The sequence below is a fragment of the Odocoileus virginianus genome, chromosome 32 (assembly GCF_023699985.2).
Source record: "Odocoileus virginianus isolate 20LAN1187 ecotype Illinois chromosome 32, Ovbor_1.2, whole genome shotgun sequence".
NCBI lineage: Eukaryota > Metazoa > Chordata > Mammalia > Artiodactyla > Cervidae > Odocoileus > Odocoileus virginianus.
Genome location: NC_069705.1, coordinates 5,529,404 through 5,547,861, shown reverse-complemented (window position 1 = coordinate 5,547,861; position 18,458 = coordinate 5,529,404). Strand labels below are relative to the sequence as shown.

Below are 18,458 nucleotides of genomic sequence, written 5' to 3'. Positions count from 1 at the left end.
TTCTTCCCCAACCATATACACAGCTAAGAAACGTTACAGTTCGTGCATTACCAGCCAAACTAGCAAGATAATACTGCTGTATTTTCTGACAGATTTCCCTTCTCCTAACTCTGTCCTGAGGAGTGGGCTACCATAATTTCACCTGGGAGATCACACCATCACTTCGTATCTATCATACATAAAACCAAGTCATGCTTCAATAATTAGAATGATGTGATTATTAAAATGGTAATTGTTTAAAAATGTCCCTTTATAACAGTGTCATGGCTCAGTTCTTACTATATCACAATCCCTTATAAACTCTGTTACGTATTAAAATGTGTTACTGGTTTCAAAAGATGCTTCTTTGAGAAGATGTAGACCTTACTTTAACAGTGCTACTCATGATCAAAGTGTCTTTGGATTCTTTTTGTAATTGCCTAGTTTATTTATTGAAGTGTAGTTAATTTGCCGTGTTGTGTTAGTTTCTGCTGTACATCAGAGTGATTCAGTTATGCACATATATATGTATGTACATTCACCTTTCTGTAATCTTTCCCATTATGCTTTTTTAGGGGATACTGAATACAGATCTCTGTGCTGTATAGTAGGGTCTTGCTGCTTATCTGCTGTGCATCCAGTAGCTTACGTCTGACCCCAGCATCCCAGTCCCTGACCCCTCCAGCTCTGCCCCCCTTGGTGACCCCAGTCTGTTCTCTGTGTCCATGATTCTGCTTCTGTTTGATAGAGAGGTTCATTTGTGTCCTGTTTTAGATTCCACATATAAGTGATATCATATGGTATTTGTCTTTCTCTGTCTGACTCACTTCACTTAGTATGATTATCTCCAAGTCCATCCATTTGCTGCAGATGTCATTATTTCATTCTATTTATGGCAAAGTACCCATTCCATTGTATATGTGGACCATATCTTCTTATCCATTCCTCTGTCAACAGACATTTAGGTTGCTTGCAGGTTTTGACTATTGTGAAAAGCGATGCTGTGAACATAAGGGTGAATGTATCTTTTTGGATTGTGATTTTGTCTGGATATAAGGCATTTGTTTATTTAGGAAGGTGGCTATTCTTCATCCTTAGGAGAGATTGCTTTTTTTTTTTTTTCATTTATTTTTATTAGTTGGAGGCTAATTACTTTACATCATTGCAGTGGTTTTTGTCATACATTGAAATGAATTAGCCATGGATTTACATGTATTCCCCATCCCGGTCCCCCCTCCCACCTCCCTCTCCACCTGATCCCTCTGGGTCTTCCCAGTGCACCAGGCCCGAGCACTTGTCTCATGCACCCAACCTGGGCTGGTTATCTGTTTCACCCTAGATAATATACATGTTTCGATGCTGTTCTCTTGAAACATCCCACCCTCGCCTTCTCCCAGAGTCCACAGGTCTGTTCTATATATCTGAGTTTCTTTTTCTGTTTTGCATATAGAGTTATCGTTACCATCTTTCTAAAGTCCATATATATGTGTTAGTATACTGTAATGGTCTTTATCTTTCTGGCTTACTTCGCTCTGTATAATGGGCTCCAGTTTCATCCATCTCATTAGAACTGATTCAAATGAATTCTTTTTAATGGCTGAGTAATATTCCATGGTGTATATGTACCACAGTTTCCTCATCCATTCGTCTGCTGATGGGCATCTGGGTTGCTTCCATGTCCTGGCTATGATAAACAGTGCTGCGATGAACATTGGGGTGCACGTGTCTCTTTCAGATCTGGTTTCCTCGGTGTGTATGCCCAGAAGTGGGATTGCTGGGTCATATGGCAGTTCTATTTCCAGCTTTTTAAGAAATCTCCACACTGTTTTCCATAGTGGCTGTACTAATTTGCGTTGCCACCAACAGTGTAAGAGGGTCCCTTTTCTCCACACCCTCTCCAGCATTTATTGCTTGTAGACTTTTGGATAGCAGCCATCCTGACTGGCGTGTAATGGTACCTCATTACAAAAAACCTCAAATAGCCAAAGTAATCCTCAGAAAGAAGAATGGAACTGGAGGAATCAATCTGCCTGACTTCAGACTCTACTACAAAGCCACAGTCATCAAGACAGTATGGTACTGGCACAAAGACAGAAATATAGATCAATGGAACAGAATAGAAAGCCCAGAGATAAATCCACGAACCTATGGTCACCTTATCTTCGACAAAGGAGACAAGGATATACAATGGAAAAAAGACAACCTCTTTAACAAGTGGTGCTGGAAAAACTGGTCAACCACTTGTAAAAGAATGAAACTAGAACACTTTCTAATACCATACACAAAAATAAACTCAAAATGGATTAAAGATCTAAATGTAAGACCAGAAACTATAAAACTCCTAGAGGAGAACATAGGCAAAACACTCTCCGACATAAATCACAGCAGGATCCTCTATGACCCACATCCCAGAATTTTAGAAATAAAAGCAAAAATAAACAAATGGGACCTAATGAAACTTAAAAGCTTTTGCACAACAAAGGAAACTATAAGCAAGGTGAAAAGACAGCCCTCAGATTGGGAGAAAATAATAGCAAACAAAGCAACAGACAAAGGATTAATCTCAAAAATATACAAGCAACTCCTGCAGCTCAACTCCAGAAAAATAAATGACCCAATCAAAAAATGGGCCAAAGAACTCAACAGACATTTCTCCAAGGAAGACATACAGATGGCTAACAAACACATGAAAAGATGCTCAACATCACTCATTATCAGAGAAATGCAAATCAAAACCACAATGAGGTACCATTATATGCCAGTCAGGATGGCTGCTATCCAAAAGTCTACAAGCAATAAATGCTGGAGAGGGTGTGGAGAAAAGGGAACCCTCTTACACTGTTGGTGGGAATGCAAATTAGTACAGCCACTATGGAGAACAGTGTGGAGATTTCTTAAAAAGCTGGAAATAGAACTGCCATATGACCCAGCAATCCCACTTCTGGGCCTGCACACTGAGGAAACCAGATCTGAAAGAGACACATGCACCCCAATGTTCATCACAGCACTGTTTATCATAGCCAGGACATGGAAGCAACCCAGATGCCCATCAGCAGACGAATGGATGAGGAAACTGTGGTACATAGACACCATGGAATATTACTCAGCCATTAAAAAGAATTCATTTGAATCAGTTCTAATGAGATGGATGAAACTGGAGCCCATTATACAGAGCGAAGTAAGCCAGAAAGATAAAGACCATTACAGTATACTAACACATATATATGGACTTTAGAAAGATGGTAACGATAACCCTATATCCAAAACAGAAAAAGAGACTCAGATGTATAGAACAGACTTGTGGACTCTGGGAGAAGGCGAGGGTGGGATGTTTCAAGAGAACAGCATCGAAACATGTATATTATCTAGGGTGAAACAGATAACCAGCCCAGGTTGGGTGCATGAGACAAGTGCTCGGGCCTGGTGCACTGGGAAGACCCAGAGGGATCGGGTGGAGAGGGAGGTGGGAGGGGGGACTGGGATGGGGAATACATGTAAATCCATGGCTAATTCATTTCAATGTATAACAAAAACTACTGTAATGATGTAAAGTAATTAGCCTCCAACTAATAAAAATAAATGGAAAAAAAAGGGAATATACATATATATAATGGAATATTAATTATAAGAAGAAAGGAATTTTTCCACCTGCAACAACATGGATATTTCTGGAGGATATTATACCTGGTGAAATAAAACGGACAAAGGTGAACAGATGCACTATGTTTTCACTTATATATGGACTCTAAGATATATAACAAATGAACAAGTATAACAAAAGAGAAATAGACCAAAAGATACAGAGAACACACCAGTGATCACCAGAAGGGAGAGGGTTGCACAGAAGGACAAAATAGATGAAGAGGACTGATAGGTACAAACTACTAAATATAAAAATAAATAAGTTATAGGCTGTAATGTAGAACAGAGGGAATGTGGTCAATATCTTATAACAGCTTTGTATGAAGTATAATATATAAAAATATCAAATTACTGCACTGTACATCTGAAAGTAATATACTGTCGTGAGTCTTTAAAAAGATAACTTTAGAAGTACAATTATAGCTATTGTATTTCCTTTTATCTCTGTTGCTACCAGTATTTTCATTCTGCATTCCTCTCTGCCTCGTGTTTCTTGCACTGAAAACTTTGTGCAAGGAGTAGCTTGCTGCCACTTTTCTGAAAAACAAGCAGTCATCCCACAGACATTTGGGCCTGTACATATTTTACCTTATGTTTTTGGAATCTGTGTGGAAATACCTTTGGTGAAAGCTGTCTCCTCCGAAGTGTATGTAACAGCTTTGGGTAGAGAGTTGATGCCCTAAAACTTATATTTACATTCCTGTTCTCGTAATTTATAAGATTAAAATCTTAGAGTTTTATACATTCTAACATATTTTTGCCTATTATTTTCTGAAAGTCATATTTCTTTAGCAGATGGAATCTTATAAATGTGCCCTAGAAGGGAACACAGGGATATTTTGTATATGCTTTTAAAGACAGACCTTAACGTGCCAAATGAGCACCTCCTGGTGCAGAGAGGGATTCAGATCTCACTCTGATCACTGGTTGTTCTGATGGCCTCCTTCGACTGCACTGTTCCCTCTGAATGACTCGCTTCCATATCTTTCCTTCCTAGACACAATTAAAAGGATGAAAGAAATACCCTTTAATTTTTTTGGCCACATTCAAGTTATTCACTGTGGCTTCCCTTTGGGTTAAGTTGAATGTAATTGCATCAGTAATATTTTTGCTGAAGATGACAGATATCAGAAAGACTGGAAAACTACCAGGCGTGTAAAGCTGACTTCTTTACAGCCGTGTTTCCTTTCTATCAAGAGGAGCAGCAAAGCAGCTCACAGGATTTGTGCTGAGTTTAGCATTTTTGCTGAAAACAGGTACTTGGCCAAATGTATTTGAGAAATTTCGAGTGGCATTACCTGAAACCAATGTTTTAAATAAATAGGGAGGTTTGAGCTCAAATACAGTGGGAAAAGAAGCAATATGCATGTTGTTGTCTATCAATGCAAAGATTTCCCCTACAAGAAACTCTAAATCAGCTGCAGAAATACAGGAGAGTTTTCTGTTCTTTATCACAAGTAATTTAAAAATCTATCTTATGTTCATGTCTGCCTATATTTTTTGTATTTTATGTGTGTGAATTTTATATTTTAAATTTCAGTAGGAGGAAATAAATACGTTTTCTCCAAAAATCTTGCCTGTTTTGTTATGTGGATTACACTTGAAAGCAGTAGTGTGTAAAATTAACACCTCTCACCACCACGTTAAAGCGTTTGGCTTTGTGGACTCCACTAAGAGTTCTGACTCCAACTTGGAGTCTTCAAGAAAGTGCATACAAAGTCATCAAGGCATTAACTAGCATTTTTAGTTATTCAATATGCCTGTAGGTGCTTAGCTAAGACTGGTCAAATCCCTTTATTTATTTATTTATTAGTAGAAGACATTTGAGCTCATTGACATTGATGGCCCCATGATAAAGAATCTGCCTGCCAGTGCAGGAGACATGGGTTCCATCCCCGGATCAGGACAATCCCCTGGAGAAAGAAATGTCAACCCATTCCAGTAGTCTTGCCTGGGAAATCCCATGGACATTGCAAGAGTCAGAAACAACTTAGTGACTCAAACAGCAACAAAGAAGGCATTTGACCTAGTCCCAAGGCATGTCCGTTATGACAGCTCTCACATTTTTTGTTCATCTACAGCAGGAGTCCACAAGCTGTGGTCTATGGGCCAAATTCAGCAGACTGTTTTGTAAATAATAATGCATGGGAACAAAGCCACACCCATCTGTTTATGGATTGTCTGTGGCTGCTTTTCTGCCACACATAGTTTGTACAAAAGCAGAGTTGAGTGACTGTGACAGAGACTATATATGGCCTGAAATCTAAAATGTTTACTTTCTTTACACAAGAAATTTGCCAGCCTCATATCTAGAGCAGCGTCCTCAAATTTTAGCTACATCAGAATCATCTGGAGGGTTTGTTAAGACACAGATTGCTTGGCCCACTGCAGCCTTTCTGACTCTGTAGGCCTTGGGTGGGGCCTGGAAAATCTACATTTTCAGTAAGTGTCCAGATAATTACTTATGTGCTGGTTCAGGGACTCTGCTTCGAGAACCACACTGTTCTAAAGGAACTAGGGGATTTTTTAAAAGATCATTATGTAAGCATCATGTTTATATAGAATAAAATTTAAATGTTTAGAAATACAAACCTGGAAGCTTCCATGCTCACTTAGGTTTAAATACATACAAAAGCAACCTCCAGTAAATTGTGTGACAAGAAATGATTAAAGTGTAATTTTTTAAAAAACTTTTTAATTGAACAAAAGCATGGACAAGTTAAACTGAAGAAAATGTCGTGTGTTGTGTTAATAATAAGCGCTCACAGATACAGACATAAACGTTAACTGTTCCCAAGAGCCCTGCCATCCCCTGGCGTACATCATCCCAGTGGCTGGTGGGCACTACCTGCTCTCATCCCACTATGTATCAGGGATAGATTATTGCATCCCAGCATTAACGATGCAAGCAGTTATTTTAAAGTCCTTTCTTTTTAATTTTCTCCTCTGTTATTTTCACCTTTTTTTGTTTCATTTTTTAAAAAACCTTCATGTAAAACACTTGCTTTCTGGGCAACACAATTAAGGAAGCTTTATTTATTAATAGAACCTACTTCTCTTGACCCCTTTCACAGATGATAAAACTGACACCCAAGATTCTCATAGGTTTTAGATCCAAGACCCCCTGACCGAGTCCCCACTTCCTTCCCCTCTGCCATCTCAGCTCCTGTTTGCTTTGCCTCAGGTGATGAAGGGGAGAAAAAAAACCCAATGAGCCCAAACTTAAATCAAGCATGAAGAAAGAAAGCACTGCTAATACCAATGACCATCTTTTTTCCTAAAAGCCTGAAACAAAGGAAATTCTCTGCTTCCAGGAATAGCCTTAATCAGTCACATATGTGAACATAGACCCAGTGACTGTTCAGACAATTTTCCACCAACCTAGCGGGATTTTCCTGGCACATTGATTTCTTTTTTTCTTTTTCCTAGTATCAGTATTAGTAGTTTTTTTGTTTTTCATTGTTTTTTTCTAGAAGATCCGAGGCATAATAAAAGACCTTTCAACCAGAGAGATAGGGTGCTAAAAATCTGCGATGTTTGAAAGCAAAGAGAAATGGAGGATTGTTAACAATAGAAATAGTCCCCGGTTGGTAAAAACAAACAAACAGCTTTAAAAATCTAAGAACTGTGCCCTGCATGGGTGGGTTTGCTAACTGTCAGCTTCACCAGTTAATGATGTAGTTTGTCTAATGGAGATAGAAAAGACTATTTGTAACAATGCTGGGCTTTGTGTGTGTGTGTGATTTAAAAATCAAATTGAGTGGAAATGCAGCAAATACTAAATGGCATTGTTTATTTTCTAATTAATTTACTACAAACTACAAAATAAAGTCTTCAGTGTATTAGATGGTCTGTAATTTTTAGAAGAGAAAGCACTGAAAACTTTCACCTCTCATAGTCCATTGACTTTCTTTTCATCAGAGGGACAAGCTGAGTTTTGTGTTTGAAAAGGATATCGATATTTTGGGGGACATCACTGTTGGAGTTTAGTGTGTGGCATAAGTCAGCCAGGGGTATCATCTCCTTTGCAAGGCTCAGGGGAGCCCAGGGGGAACCTGGGACCCCTTGGTCTCCCTGTGGCTGATGTTCATGTTTAATGGTAACAGTCCAGGGATCAAGGCCCCAGAGAGAAGGTCACCTGAGTGAGGAGAGCCGCTCCCATCACTGCTGCACGTGGACTTTTTGTTCTGTAGGGGCGATTGGGACAGTGCAGGCACTCAGTAGACGTAAGCACAGAATGGCCAGAAAGAGAGAGCAGAGGTCGAGCCAGCAGATCTGGGGGCAGAATCTCTGTTAGCCACGGGCTGGTTCTGTGACCTTAGGGGGAAGTCCTCTGAACTCGCTGAGACTTCGTTTTCTTATCTAAAGTATGGGTCATAACAACTGCCTCCTAGGGCTGCACTATGGGCTAGAACTTACAGCTCATAAGTGGAGCGCCTGACGTGTGGTCAACAAATAAATGGGCTTTATTATAGATCAAAACATTTCAGGGTGTGCAGACACCAACCTGGGAAGTCAGTAAGTAAGCCTTATGAGTCTTTGTTCTCAGCTTTCCTCACATTTCACCTTCACTCCTTTACTTCCATGACTGAAATTTTAGTCGTCATGTTCTTTGTTCAGGACTTACATTGTTACTGGACCTAAGTTCATGTGTCTGATGCAGAGTGAGGCCAAACAAACTTGAAGTTTGAAGCCGAGAAAGGTTTGTTGCAGGACTGAGCAAGGGAAAGAGGTGGCTCATGCCCCAAACACCCTGAACTCCTCAAAGAATTTCAGCAAAGCCTTTTTAAAGGCCAGGAGAGGGAGGGATGTCTCAGGGTATGTGCTCAGCTCAACCACGATTCCCTGATTGACTGAGGATGATCAGTCCTTAGGGGTCAGTAGGTCTGGGGGCTACATGCTCACGATCATCAGGGAGTTAATTTCTTCCATTTGGTGGTGGTTTTAGCATCTAGGCTTCCCTGATAGCTGATAGCTCAGATATCAGTGCTTCCCTGATGGCTCAGCTGGTAAAGAATCTGTCCGCAATGCGGGAGCCCTGGGTTCAATCCCTGGGTCGGGAAGATCTGGAGAAGGGAAAGGCTACCCACTCCACTATTCTGGCCTGGAGAATTCCATGGACTGTATAGTCCATGGGGTTGCAAAGAGTCGGGCATGACTGAGCGACTTTGACTTCACTTTAGTATCTGAAAAATTCAGGAAATATGCATGAGATACTATTATCCAGGTACCTTAGCAGGGAATATGGGGGAGAGGTCTGTCCTGGGAAGGCCCATAGGGTCCTGGGTAACACTGTGATATGGTCTCCTCCCTGCCCTAACCTCAAAGCCACAGTTCATTTCAGCAAGCTTATTCTCAGAAACATATTATTTGATGGTGACACAGACAAAAAAGGCAAACATTGCCAAAAGTTTATCCTTTACCTGGTATTTACACTGCACCAGGAACTGGTATTCTTTTGATATTACCTCATTACTTCATTTCATCCTCACAACACCCCTCTGAAACCAATTCTGCTATTACCCCCATTTTACAATAAAAGCTGACCTACTGATGGGCAAGACAGTTGTCCAAGGGGACAGAGCCATGACTGGCGCCTTGGCGGTCTGGCTCTGCGTCATGCTCGTCGCCACCACTCTGTGCTGGCCTCGAGAGCCTATTCTTGTTTCATGCCAGACGGTTGAACTTCAGGGCTTGCCATTCACAGGGCACTGGAGTTTGGGAATTTTAGCGACTGTTGGTCATTAGGGCCCAAGTGAGCCTATGAAGTCCACTGTCAGCTCACCCTAGAGTCTATTTCACTACCAAGGAATTCTGAGTGCTATGTATCCCTGGAGTGTCCTTCATGGGGAACAGGGCAACTGAATGTCCGTAACAACATGACCTCAGTTAGGAGCTGTTGAAATTAGAAACTTTGTGAGAACTAGAGGACAGTAGCACTGGCCCACACTGTGTGCCTCTAGTGCCTACACTGGCAACTGGAACATAATGGCAAGTGAGGACTGGGCGGATGGATGGATGATTGAGCGCAGACAAACGCATCTGATGGTTGTGTGTACCAACGGACAGATGGCGCTCCTACAGGAAAGTTTACAGGGAGGAACTGATACTGAACTCGTTCACGGATCTGTAATGGTGGTGGCTCCTCCTTACTTTCGCTAGGTAATAATTTTCCCTCACAATGATACTTATCTTGCTGAGTAGGTCATTCCAAACAGCTGCGTAAAATCCAAAGTTGGAAGTCTAACATCTTGAAAGCACAGAGATTAGGACATTAAACAATAAATTTATCTAAAAGAAGTAAGAAACAAAATTCACTCAGTCAGTCAGTCAACAAATACTCATTGAGAGTCTGTTTCCTGTTAGGGAACTCATAGGAGCTTAAAGCATAGCTGTTAACAAAACAGAGAAAAACTCTGCCCTCCTAGTGCATGCATTCTCATGGGGTAGACAGAAATAAACACTCCCCCATGTAATGCATGGAGCTGTGTAAGTACCCTGGAGGAAAGTGATGTGGTGGGGTGGGGGTGGGGAGGAATGTGGAGAAAGATAGGGTTGGGTGAGGGGGGTTATTTAATATCAGACAGTCAGGGTTAGTTTGAAATTGTGTAGAAGTTTTATTCTACATTAGAATTGGAGAATTTAAGAAAATTAAGGTAGTGAGGATAGGGGAACAATTGGGAATTAGGAGTCTCAGATTAATAGAAGAGATTTTTCATGTAATAACAATAAAGAAGCAAATACTTTTGACCTGTGTGATATACGTATATACATATTTTTTCTTATAGGATTAGCAGCTCTGGACTTTTAAAGTGATAGCATTTCCCAGCCTTCAGCTGAGCTGAACAAAAAGCATCCTTCCTGTCATCAGCGCAGCAAAATGAGAGGCAGAGAAACCCTGCTGGAAGGAAGCAAGGTCATCCACTGAAGCTTCTTGACTTTGGCCCAAAACACAGCTCAGATTCCACTCTCACTTCGAGCTGACCTAGCCCACTTTGATGCCAGGCCTGGAGTGATGCGTCCCTGCCCCCAACCGCCTCCCATCCCGTGAAGGCCTGAACATGAGCACCAGCAGCCCCGCATGCCACGTCGCGGCGGCCGGACACATGACTCACTATCCCGCCGCGCCCTACCCGCTGCTCTTCCCGCCCGTCATCGGCGGGCTTTCCCTGCCCCCGCTCCACGGCCTGCACGGCCCGCCGCCTCCGAGTGGGTGCAGCACCCCTTCACCTGCAAGTAAGTACTGCTGGAATCCTCTCTTTTCTCCTGGTTGACTGAAAGCAGGGTGGTTCATATCCACAGTGCGTTCTCGTTGCGTTGGGTGCTGGTTCCTCTGGATCTAGAACTGTACCTTTGGTTCTATCAGCAGAAAGGTAACTTGAAACCAGATAAATGATGAATCTTAGAATTCGGTCCATTCAAAACCACATTGGTATTTTGTTCTATTGGATAAATTGTAAACAGAAATATTGATCAAAGGTGTGATCAGTACACCTGAAGAAAGTGGTCACTTGATAAACGACATGAGCAATGAATTAGGAAATGATGCCATAAAAATCACCGATGATAATCCTGATTTTAACATCGATTTGGGTCGAGGTCTTCTTTTGAATCTCTTACTCATTTCCTGGGTGCAGATAAAACCTGTCATTGTTTTCACCTTCCCAGGGATCTTTACTACTAGTTCATGCCACATAAGCTTTTTAAATGTCCTTGATCACTTTTGGGTTTTTGAGCCACTTCTTATGTGCACTTCTAAAATGTTGGGTATACAGTATTTTAAAATAAAAATAGTTCAGTTTAGAAATCTTAAAACTGATGTGACTCATTCATAGAAAGCGCCCATAGTATGAGATTTAAAGAAAAATAGTTCTGCCTGTTTGCAGACAGGCTGTGGTAGCCAGCGAGCTCTTCTGCCTTTTGGAAGTGGGTTCAGTAGCGCTGCATCAGGCATCTGCAGCATCTTCCCTACGTTCTTTCGGGTTCCTAATTCAGCAGGAACTCTTCAGAGTTCTGCCTGCTGATTATTTCATATTTTGCTGCTTTTCGAGGTGTTGTTTCAAATATTAGTTTGTTCTTAGAAGTTTCTCCTTTAAATTACTCCCTTCATTTTTCTTCGTGTGTGTTTGTGTGTGTGTGTGATACAATTAATTTTTATATTACATTTCTGATAGCTGCAAGTTTTATTTTACTTATTTTAATATTTATTTTTATTTATTTATTTGTCAGCTATATTGTGATCTTTGCTCCTTAATTTCTCCCTCCTTAGTTAGCTGGGAGCAGGAAACTTGCTCCACCTCACTGGGAACCCTCAGCTCTTAGTATAGTGCCTTCAAAATTCATAGGAGAAGGATTTCTGGATGCCTGGGTATTTGGATAGATGGATGGATGGATGAATGGATGGACAGATGGATGAACAGATGAACAGATTCTCACTGCAGGAATGTTGGCTGCAATTACTCTACTATCATGCCTGATATTTACTGATCTATTTTCCTTCTTGGAATGACCTGATAGTAATTCTCTTCTGTGTTTTGGATTTCTGGCCTAAGCATGTGACCAATAAAGTCTTTTAAATTGCTTAATAGCATTTTCCCATGCTTCTCAAGTTGAAATCGAAAGTAGATGTAGGCAGAATACTTTCTTGGCTATCAAGAGAGATGGGGAAGAAAAGGTGTATTTGAACTATCTAGCTGACCCACGTGCCAGTTCAAGCCCTGTTCGACCAACATGCAAATGGCATAATGCGGTTACTTTCAATGAACACATGAAGGGGCCTGACTAAATGATTGTTAAAGCTATTAAAATTCCCCTCAGGAGCTAATCGTGTAGCACAGCCAGCCTGATGGACAACACATTCTAACACATTCCTTTCCTCAGATCAGAAGTATTTTTTGTAGACGTAGCCGAGGAGTTAGGACTCCTTGGAGTTGTGAGTTTTAGTGCCATCCTGGGTGATCTAATCTCGCAGGTGGAGAGCCCAACTCGTAGGTGGCTGCAGCCCCAATACACCCACCAGCACATGCCAGCAATGTTGACCTTCTTTGGCTGCTGATTGTAAGGAGGATGCAGAGCAGAGTAAATTGAAGGACAATGAGATCTTTATGCTGGATGAGCATCCCCAAACACTCGAACAGGCTATCAACATACAAATCCCTCACCCATCTGTTCACACATATTTTTAGAATTTTACAGAGCAGCCCTTGGCACACTACAGCCTGCAGGGCAAAGCCAGTCCGCCACCTGCTTTTGTAAATAAAGTTTTATTGGAACACAGCCACACTCATCTGTTTACATATTGTCTATGAAAGTGAAAGTGTCAGTCGCTCAGTTGTGTCCTGCAACCTTGTGGACTATAACCCACCAGGCTCCTCTGTCCATGGAATTCTCCAGGCAAGAAAACTGGAGCAGGCTGCCATTCCCTTCTCCAGGGTATTTCCCTACCCAGGGATCAAACTCGGGTCTCCTGCACTGCAGGCAGATTCTTTACCCTCTGAGCCATCAGGGAAGCCCCATATTATCTATAGTTCTTTTCATGTTACAATGATAGAAGCCATATAGCCCATTTATCCTAAAATATCTGCTATCTCGCTTTTTACAGAAGTTTGCTGACCCCTGTTATGGAGATAAGAACACTGGGACAGGAATCAGCTCATCCCAAATCTAATCATGCTGTTTCCAACAAGAACTGTTAGCTCTCCTAGTTCCTTAAGCCCTGAACAAGTGGGGCTAGACTGTACCCCAAATCACCTATAAACACAAGGCCCTTCTCTTCATTTCACAGTTGCTAATAAAGCACAATATACCATCAATACTGAGTTGACTCATCATGCAGCTCCTCGTTTTCCAGATCAAAGCTGGCCAATATTGATTTCATATAATCCAACTTTAGAAGAAGAGTGTCTGCAGTCCAACAGAAGAGGGTGAATAACTAGCTCTTTCTGAGGGCGTGGGGGAGAGGGTGCGGAATGGCTGCATCTTGGAAGGTGTCACTCGATGGTGTCTGGAGAAGGGGCAGAAAAAGGATGAAGTCCAGAAAGTTCAGATCGGAAACTCCAAAGCTGCCTTGCTTCACACTCTGGCTAATACCGGGTTTAATTACTTCTTGTAGTAGACAAAGTACATGAAAACTGCTCAAAAGAATATCATTACAAGAAGGCAGTCTTGCCATGTGGTCTGTTAGTTGGCCCTCCAAGAGGAAGTTGTCTTTGTTAAAACCTGTGGTTTAGAAAGACCAGGAAACAAGGGTCGGGTCGAAAAAAATTACACGCGAACTGTTTCTTGCTAAAATTAAACTTGAAGTTTTATTTATGTATTGAGGTTAGTTAGGGAGGTAGCCACATTTTGTAAAGTCTTGATAAGTAGCAAAACACAGGCTTGGGTGAGAAGCTGGCTACCATGGGACGCGAAGGGAACAAACGTGGTGGTGATGACTCCATCATGGGGTCCTGTCCCTGCATAATGGAACCTGCTGACGTTTCTGTCATAATCTGTACACACCTTGACTGCAGCTCAACCAAAACATAAATTCTCCTGCCTTGTAACAAGCTTTTTTCAGCACCATGTTATATATAGCTCGAGAACTTCCTACTTCAAAAGCAAGTGAGGACAGTTTCCATAGCAGCTACTGATGTTACCCCTGTCCTTCACTCTTGCCTCCACCGCGCCTCTCTGGGCAGCCTGGAGTTCCTAGGCCAGAGCCGGATCTCTGTCTTCCTAGGGGACACAGGGTCCTGTTCGTACGTGTAAGAAGGTCCCTGACCCAGCATCTCCGTTACAGGCATTCGGCCTCCCCGAACTTCTCTTCCATAAACTAAAATATTTTTATTCAAAGAATAGTCTTCTATAAAAATCACATTCAGTCTTTTCAGGATAAAGATGGAGCATACATTACCAAGAAGAGCTATACTATAAAGGGGTGAAATCAGAGCATCTCCAAGTCATGTGAAGAACCAGCAGGAGATGGTTCTCTGTTATCGCTCAGATTTTCTCCTGGCCTCCAGACTGTTTTCAGGCAAGCAGCCTGTCTGTCCTTGGTTTGTGCCAGTGGTGGACCCTCTGGCTATTGGTGTGACCATTTGTGACCACGCACAACTCAGAGGGAATCTCGTGGCCACCTTTCAGAAATTCTCTTCCCCAGAGCCTCCCAACGTAAAGGAAAAACTATATATATATATATATATATATATATATATATATATATATATATGTAGGAGAGACGTAAACTTAAGGCATCTTCCATGTTGTGATGTCCTCGTCTTTGCTTTATGACTTAATCCTTACTTCACTGAGTCTCTGTAAGCTGAGAAATGAGGAAATACATAAAAGAGAGAGTTAAAATAAGTAGTGAGAGCGAACTACCGTGTATTGAGCACCTCCTGGATAACCCACTGAGCGTTTATTTAACCTTTTCATTCTTAAATTTTTCAGTAGACTCCTAATACTGCTGCCAGGCCGTGCGCTGCAGTCCCATTTCACAGATGAAGACTGTGAGGCTTAGCGACAGTGAAGCGCTCACACACCTAGCTAATGTTGGGGCCAGACTCCAAGCCCAGGTCTTGGGGCTCCAGAGCACTTGTGCTTTGCGATGTGCTGGGCAGTGAGGGCCACGCAAGCCCTGGGATTATCCCCAGCGGCACAGTGGGTGTCTCTCCCAGGACGGTGCACAGAGCCCCCGGGGATGGAGGACCCCACAGCCTCTTCAGTTTCAGCAGCTTCCGTGGGAGCGGCCGTCGTGTTTCATCAGCGAGGGGTTGAGGGTGGGCCCGCAGGCAGGGAGTCACTGCGATGTCTCCGCTCAGCTCTCTCCTATGAGCAGCAAGCGCGTCGTCCCCAGCAAGCAAGGCTTCCAACGGGAGGGAAGCCCGATACGCTGTGCCAGGGACACTGAGAATTTAATGTTCCAGGGCTCGCTGTGAGTGGTGGCCCACTGTCCGTCTGCCTCTCTCTATGTTACTTTCATGGCTGCTTGTTCTGTTTTATGGCTGCACATGTGCTTTTTTATAGGTTGTGGTAAGCTGGAAAATATTAAGAGTTTTGGCTTCAGAGCCTCTCTCAAAGTGATCTCCATTTAATGCCAGCATCTTAAAATGGGGGTTGTTTCCCCTGCTTCTCTACTGATCAGAAAGTGCTGTCAAAAATCACAAAAGTCGGTGTTTGCTTTTAAAAAAAACAAACCCAACCCTCTGGAGAGATAGAGTGTGACTCTCAGAGCTAACACTGACGGGACATAAAATGGGTCTTATTTCTATCCCTTGTCTTCAACCAAGAGGAGCCTTGTTTACCCAGCTTGTCTAAAGCAGGGTGTGCGGCCAGATTGGAATTTCTTATTGCATGTGAAGAACAATGGGCCCAGAGGTGTTGATCCTGTTTCAAATACATGCAGATTGATGATAACTAAAACCATCTCATTAACTTGTATTATCCATCATCCTTGGCTCTGTAGTCTTATCTTCTTTCTACTGTGAGTGATATTTGTCCTTAAACATACACAGTGACCCCACTGGACAGGGATCACCTCTAATTTTAATATGTCTGGGACTTAATATATTGCTGGTGTTTAGCGTATGTCGTATGTAATAGTATGGTTCATATGTATGTAGCCTTCATGATTTTCAAGCCAAATAAAAATAAAGTAAAATACAGTTTAAAAAAAAAACTTGCTAGGAATTTGAGTAAATGTACCAGTTTTACAACTGTTACTGTTATAACAATTTTGCTCATTTCATCTGCTGCTTGTTGTGTATCTCTGAAGTTCTAAGGCTGAGAGATGTCAAAGGCTTTTCCATGCATGTTTTAGACAGAGTTTAAGCTTTTGGCATGATTGAACAGTTTTAGTGTCTTGCCTATGCCTAGGGCCTTGTGTATATTATATCAGAGGCCATTTCTTAAAGGGGAAGAGGTATTGATTACTTCAGTGAAATGCCTCTTTTCCCCAATAATAAAGGAATCTTTGTGTCATCTCCTCGATGTCTGTACCATTTCCCCAGACTCTGATTGAGTGAACATGGAATCCTCTGAATAGTTCTAATGAGGAGCTGTTTGTTGAACTTTAGCCCTAGGGGATCAGGAATATGTGAACATGAATTAGAGACAAAAAGATTATTGTTCAATTTCATCAAATTAACTATGATGCCCAAAGGAGAATCTCAACTCTTGAAGTATGTTTTTGAATAGAAATAGGCTTTCAGTCCACGGAGGTGATCATAAAAGCAGGAATGAATTTTCATCTAAGTTTATTCCTTTGATTATCTCTAGGAGGAGGATGTTTGGAGAAAAAGAAAAAATAGACCCAAAAGAGGCCACAAATGGAGAAAAAGAAAGGGATATTTTTGAATTTTATATTAGAATCCCTTTAGATTTATCAAATAAACAGACTTTTTAAAAAATATGTATTTATTTGGCTGCACCCAGTATTCGTTGAAGCACACAGGAAATTTGATCTCCATCACGGTGGAATCTTTACTTGTAGCATATGGGGTCTGGTTCCCTGACCAGGGATCAAACCTGGCCTCCCTGATTTGGGAGCTCGGAGTCTTAGCCCCTCAACCCCCAGGGAAGTCCCCTAAATAGATATTTAAAAAGAGCATTTTTGAACTCATGGAAATCGAACCTCTGAAAACTGGAACCACAGCAGCTCTGAATTGGCTGAGTTGGCCATGAGATACAAGAGCTCCCATGGGTTCCAAATCTCTGTCTTGATGAGTCCACTAATCTACAACTCCTATACATTTCAGATGGGTTATTTTGCTTCTAATGATGAAAAACCCATCCAGATGACCTTGAGTGGTGGGAGGTTAACCTCCATACACATCCGTGTAGCTGGGCTTGAGGGCAAGTAGCCTGCCACCAGGGGGCTGCCTTCTGAGCCATCTTCAGGATGCAGCTCGGCCCTCTCACAGGCGCTCTGGGGATTCGCGCCGTGTCATTGGATTGACATAATTCCCTATTTTGTTTTGCTTCTCTGTTTTTCTGCTTCAGTTCTCTCTAACATGCGAATGATTCTTGGAAATTTAAGCAAGAAAGAGGGGGAGGAAAGGAGGGAGATAGGAAGGGAGGGAGGGAAAGAGAGAGGTGGGGAGCAGAAAGGCAGAGAGAAACTCTGATGAAGCCTGTGTGTGAGCTGCAGGCCACCGCCAAGAGCTTGAGGCCCCCAGACCCACCAACGGTGCCAGCCAGGCGCTACCATCCACTCACTCGTTTTCCACTTTGCTGTAACAATAGTGCTAAATGTAGCTGCCATCTATTTAGTGTGCTCCATGTGTTACCTCTGTCTGCCACCTGGAAAAAATTAAAAAATAAAGACTGAGGTAACCAACTTTCCCAAAGTTGCCCCAGCCAAAAATGGTGGGACCAGATTTGAACTCCCCCTGCTCTGACCAAAATCATCCTCGTTGTCACACCTCCTGATAGCGATGGATATTGAGGTAGTGCAAAGATTTTTAGAACACTGTGTCTTACCACTCCTATTGGGAAGTCATAGTCACCAAAACTCATTTAGATCTAAAACTCTGACTGCTCTTTGCCTTCAAAGACCTTGATTTTTTAAAGCCTGTAACATCCCCCCTCACCCATGTACCTACCGTGTGCATTTTATTTATGATGAGGGTCCTATTCTGTGGTCTAGTTGATTTCATTGCTTCTCCTCTTCCGTGTGTCTGTTAACCTGAACACCTGGTGCTAGCTGAAACTCTTTCCAAGTGTGTGGAGTGAGCGAATCGATGGTTCTGGCTGGCAGAGGGTTTTGGAAATTTGTGGATGTGCTTTTGGATGTCACAGTGATTGGCAGAACTATGAGCATTTGATGGGCAAGGGCTCAGGGCTGCACTGTGCATGAT

At 42.1% G+C, this 18,458-nt stretch overlaps 1 protein-coding gene across 4 annotated transcripts in view; it reads left to right on the top strand.

Moving 5' to 3' along the window:
- Positions 1-18,458, top strand: part of RARB (retinoic acid receptor beta) — a 1,138,330-nt gene that overhangs the window by 693,566 nt on the left and 426,306 nt on the right. For all 4 annotated transcript variants that reach the window (XM_070459826.1, XM_070459825.1, XM_070459827.1 and 1 more), the window contains one exon: positions 10,410-10,857. In XM_070459826.1, coding sequence (XP_070315927.1) covers positions 10,683-10,857 — 175 coding nt within the window. In that variant the 5' untranslated portion in view covers positions 10,410-10,682. The remainder of the gene's footprint in view (positions 1-10,409; positions 10,858-18,458) is intronic.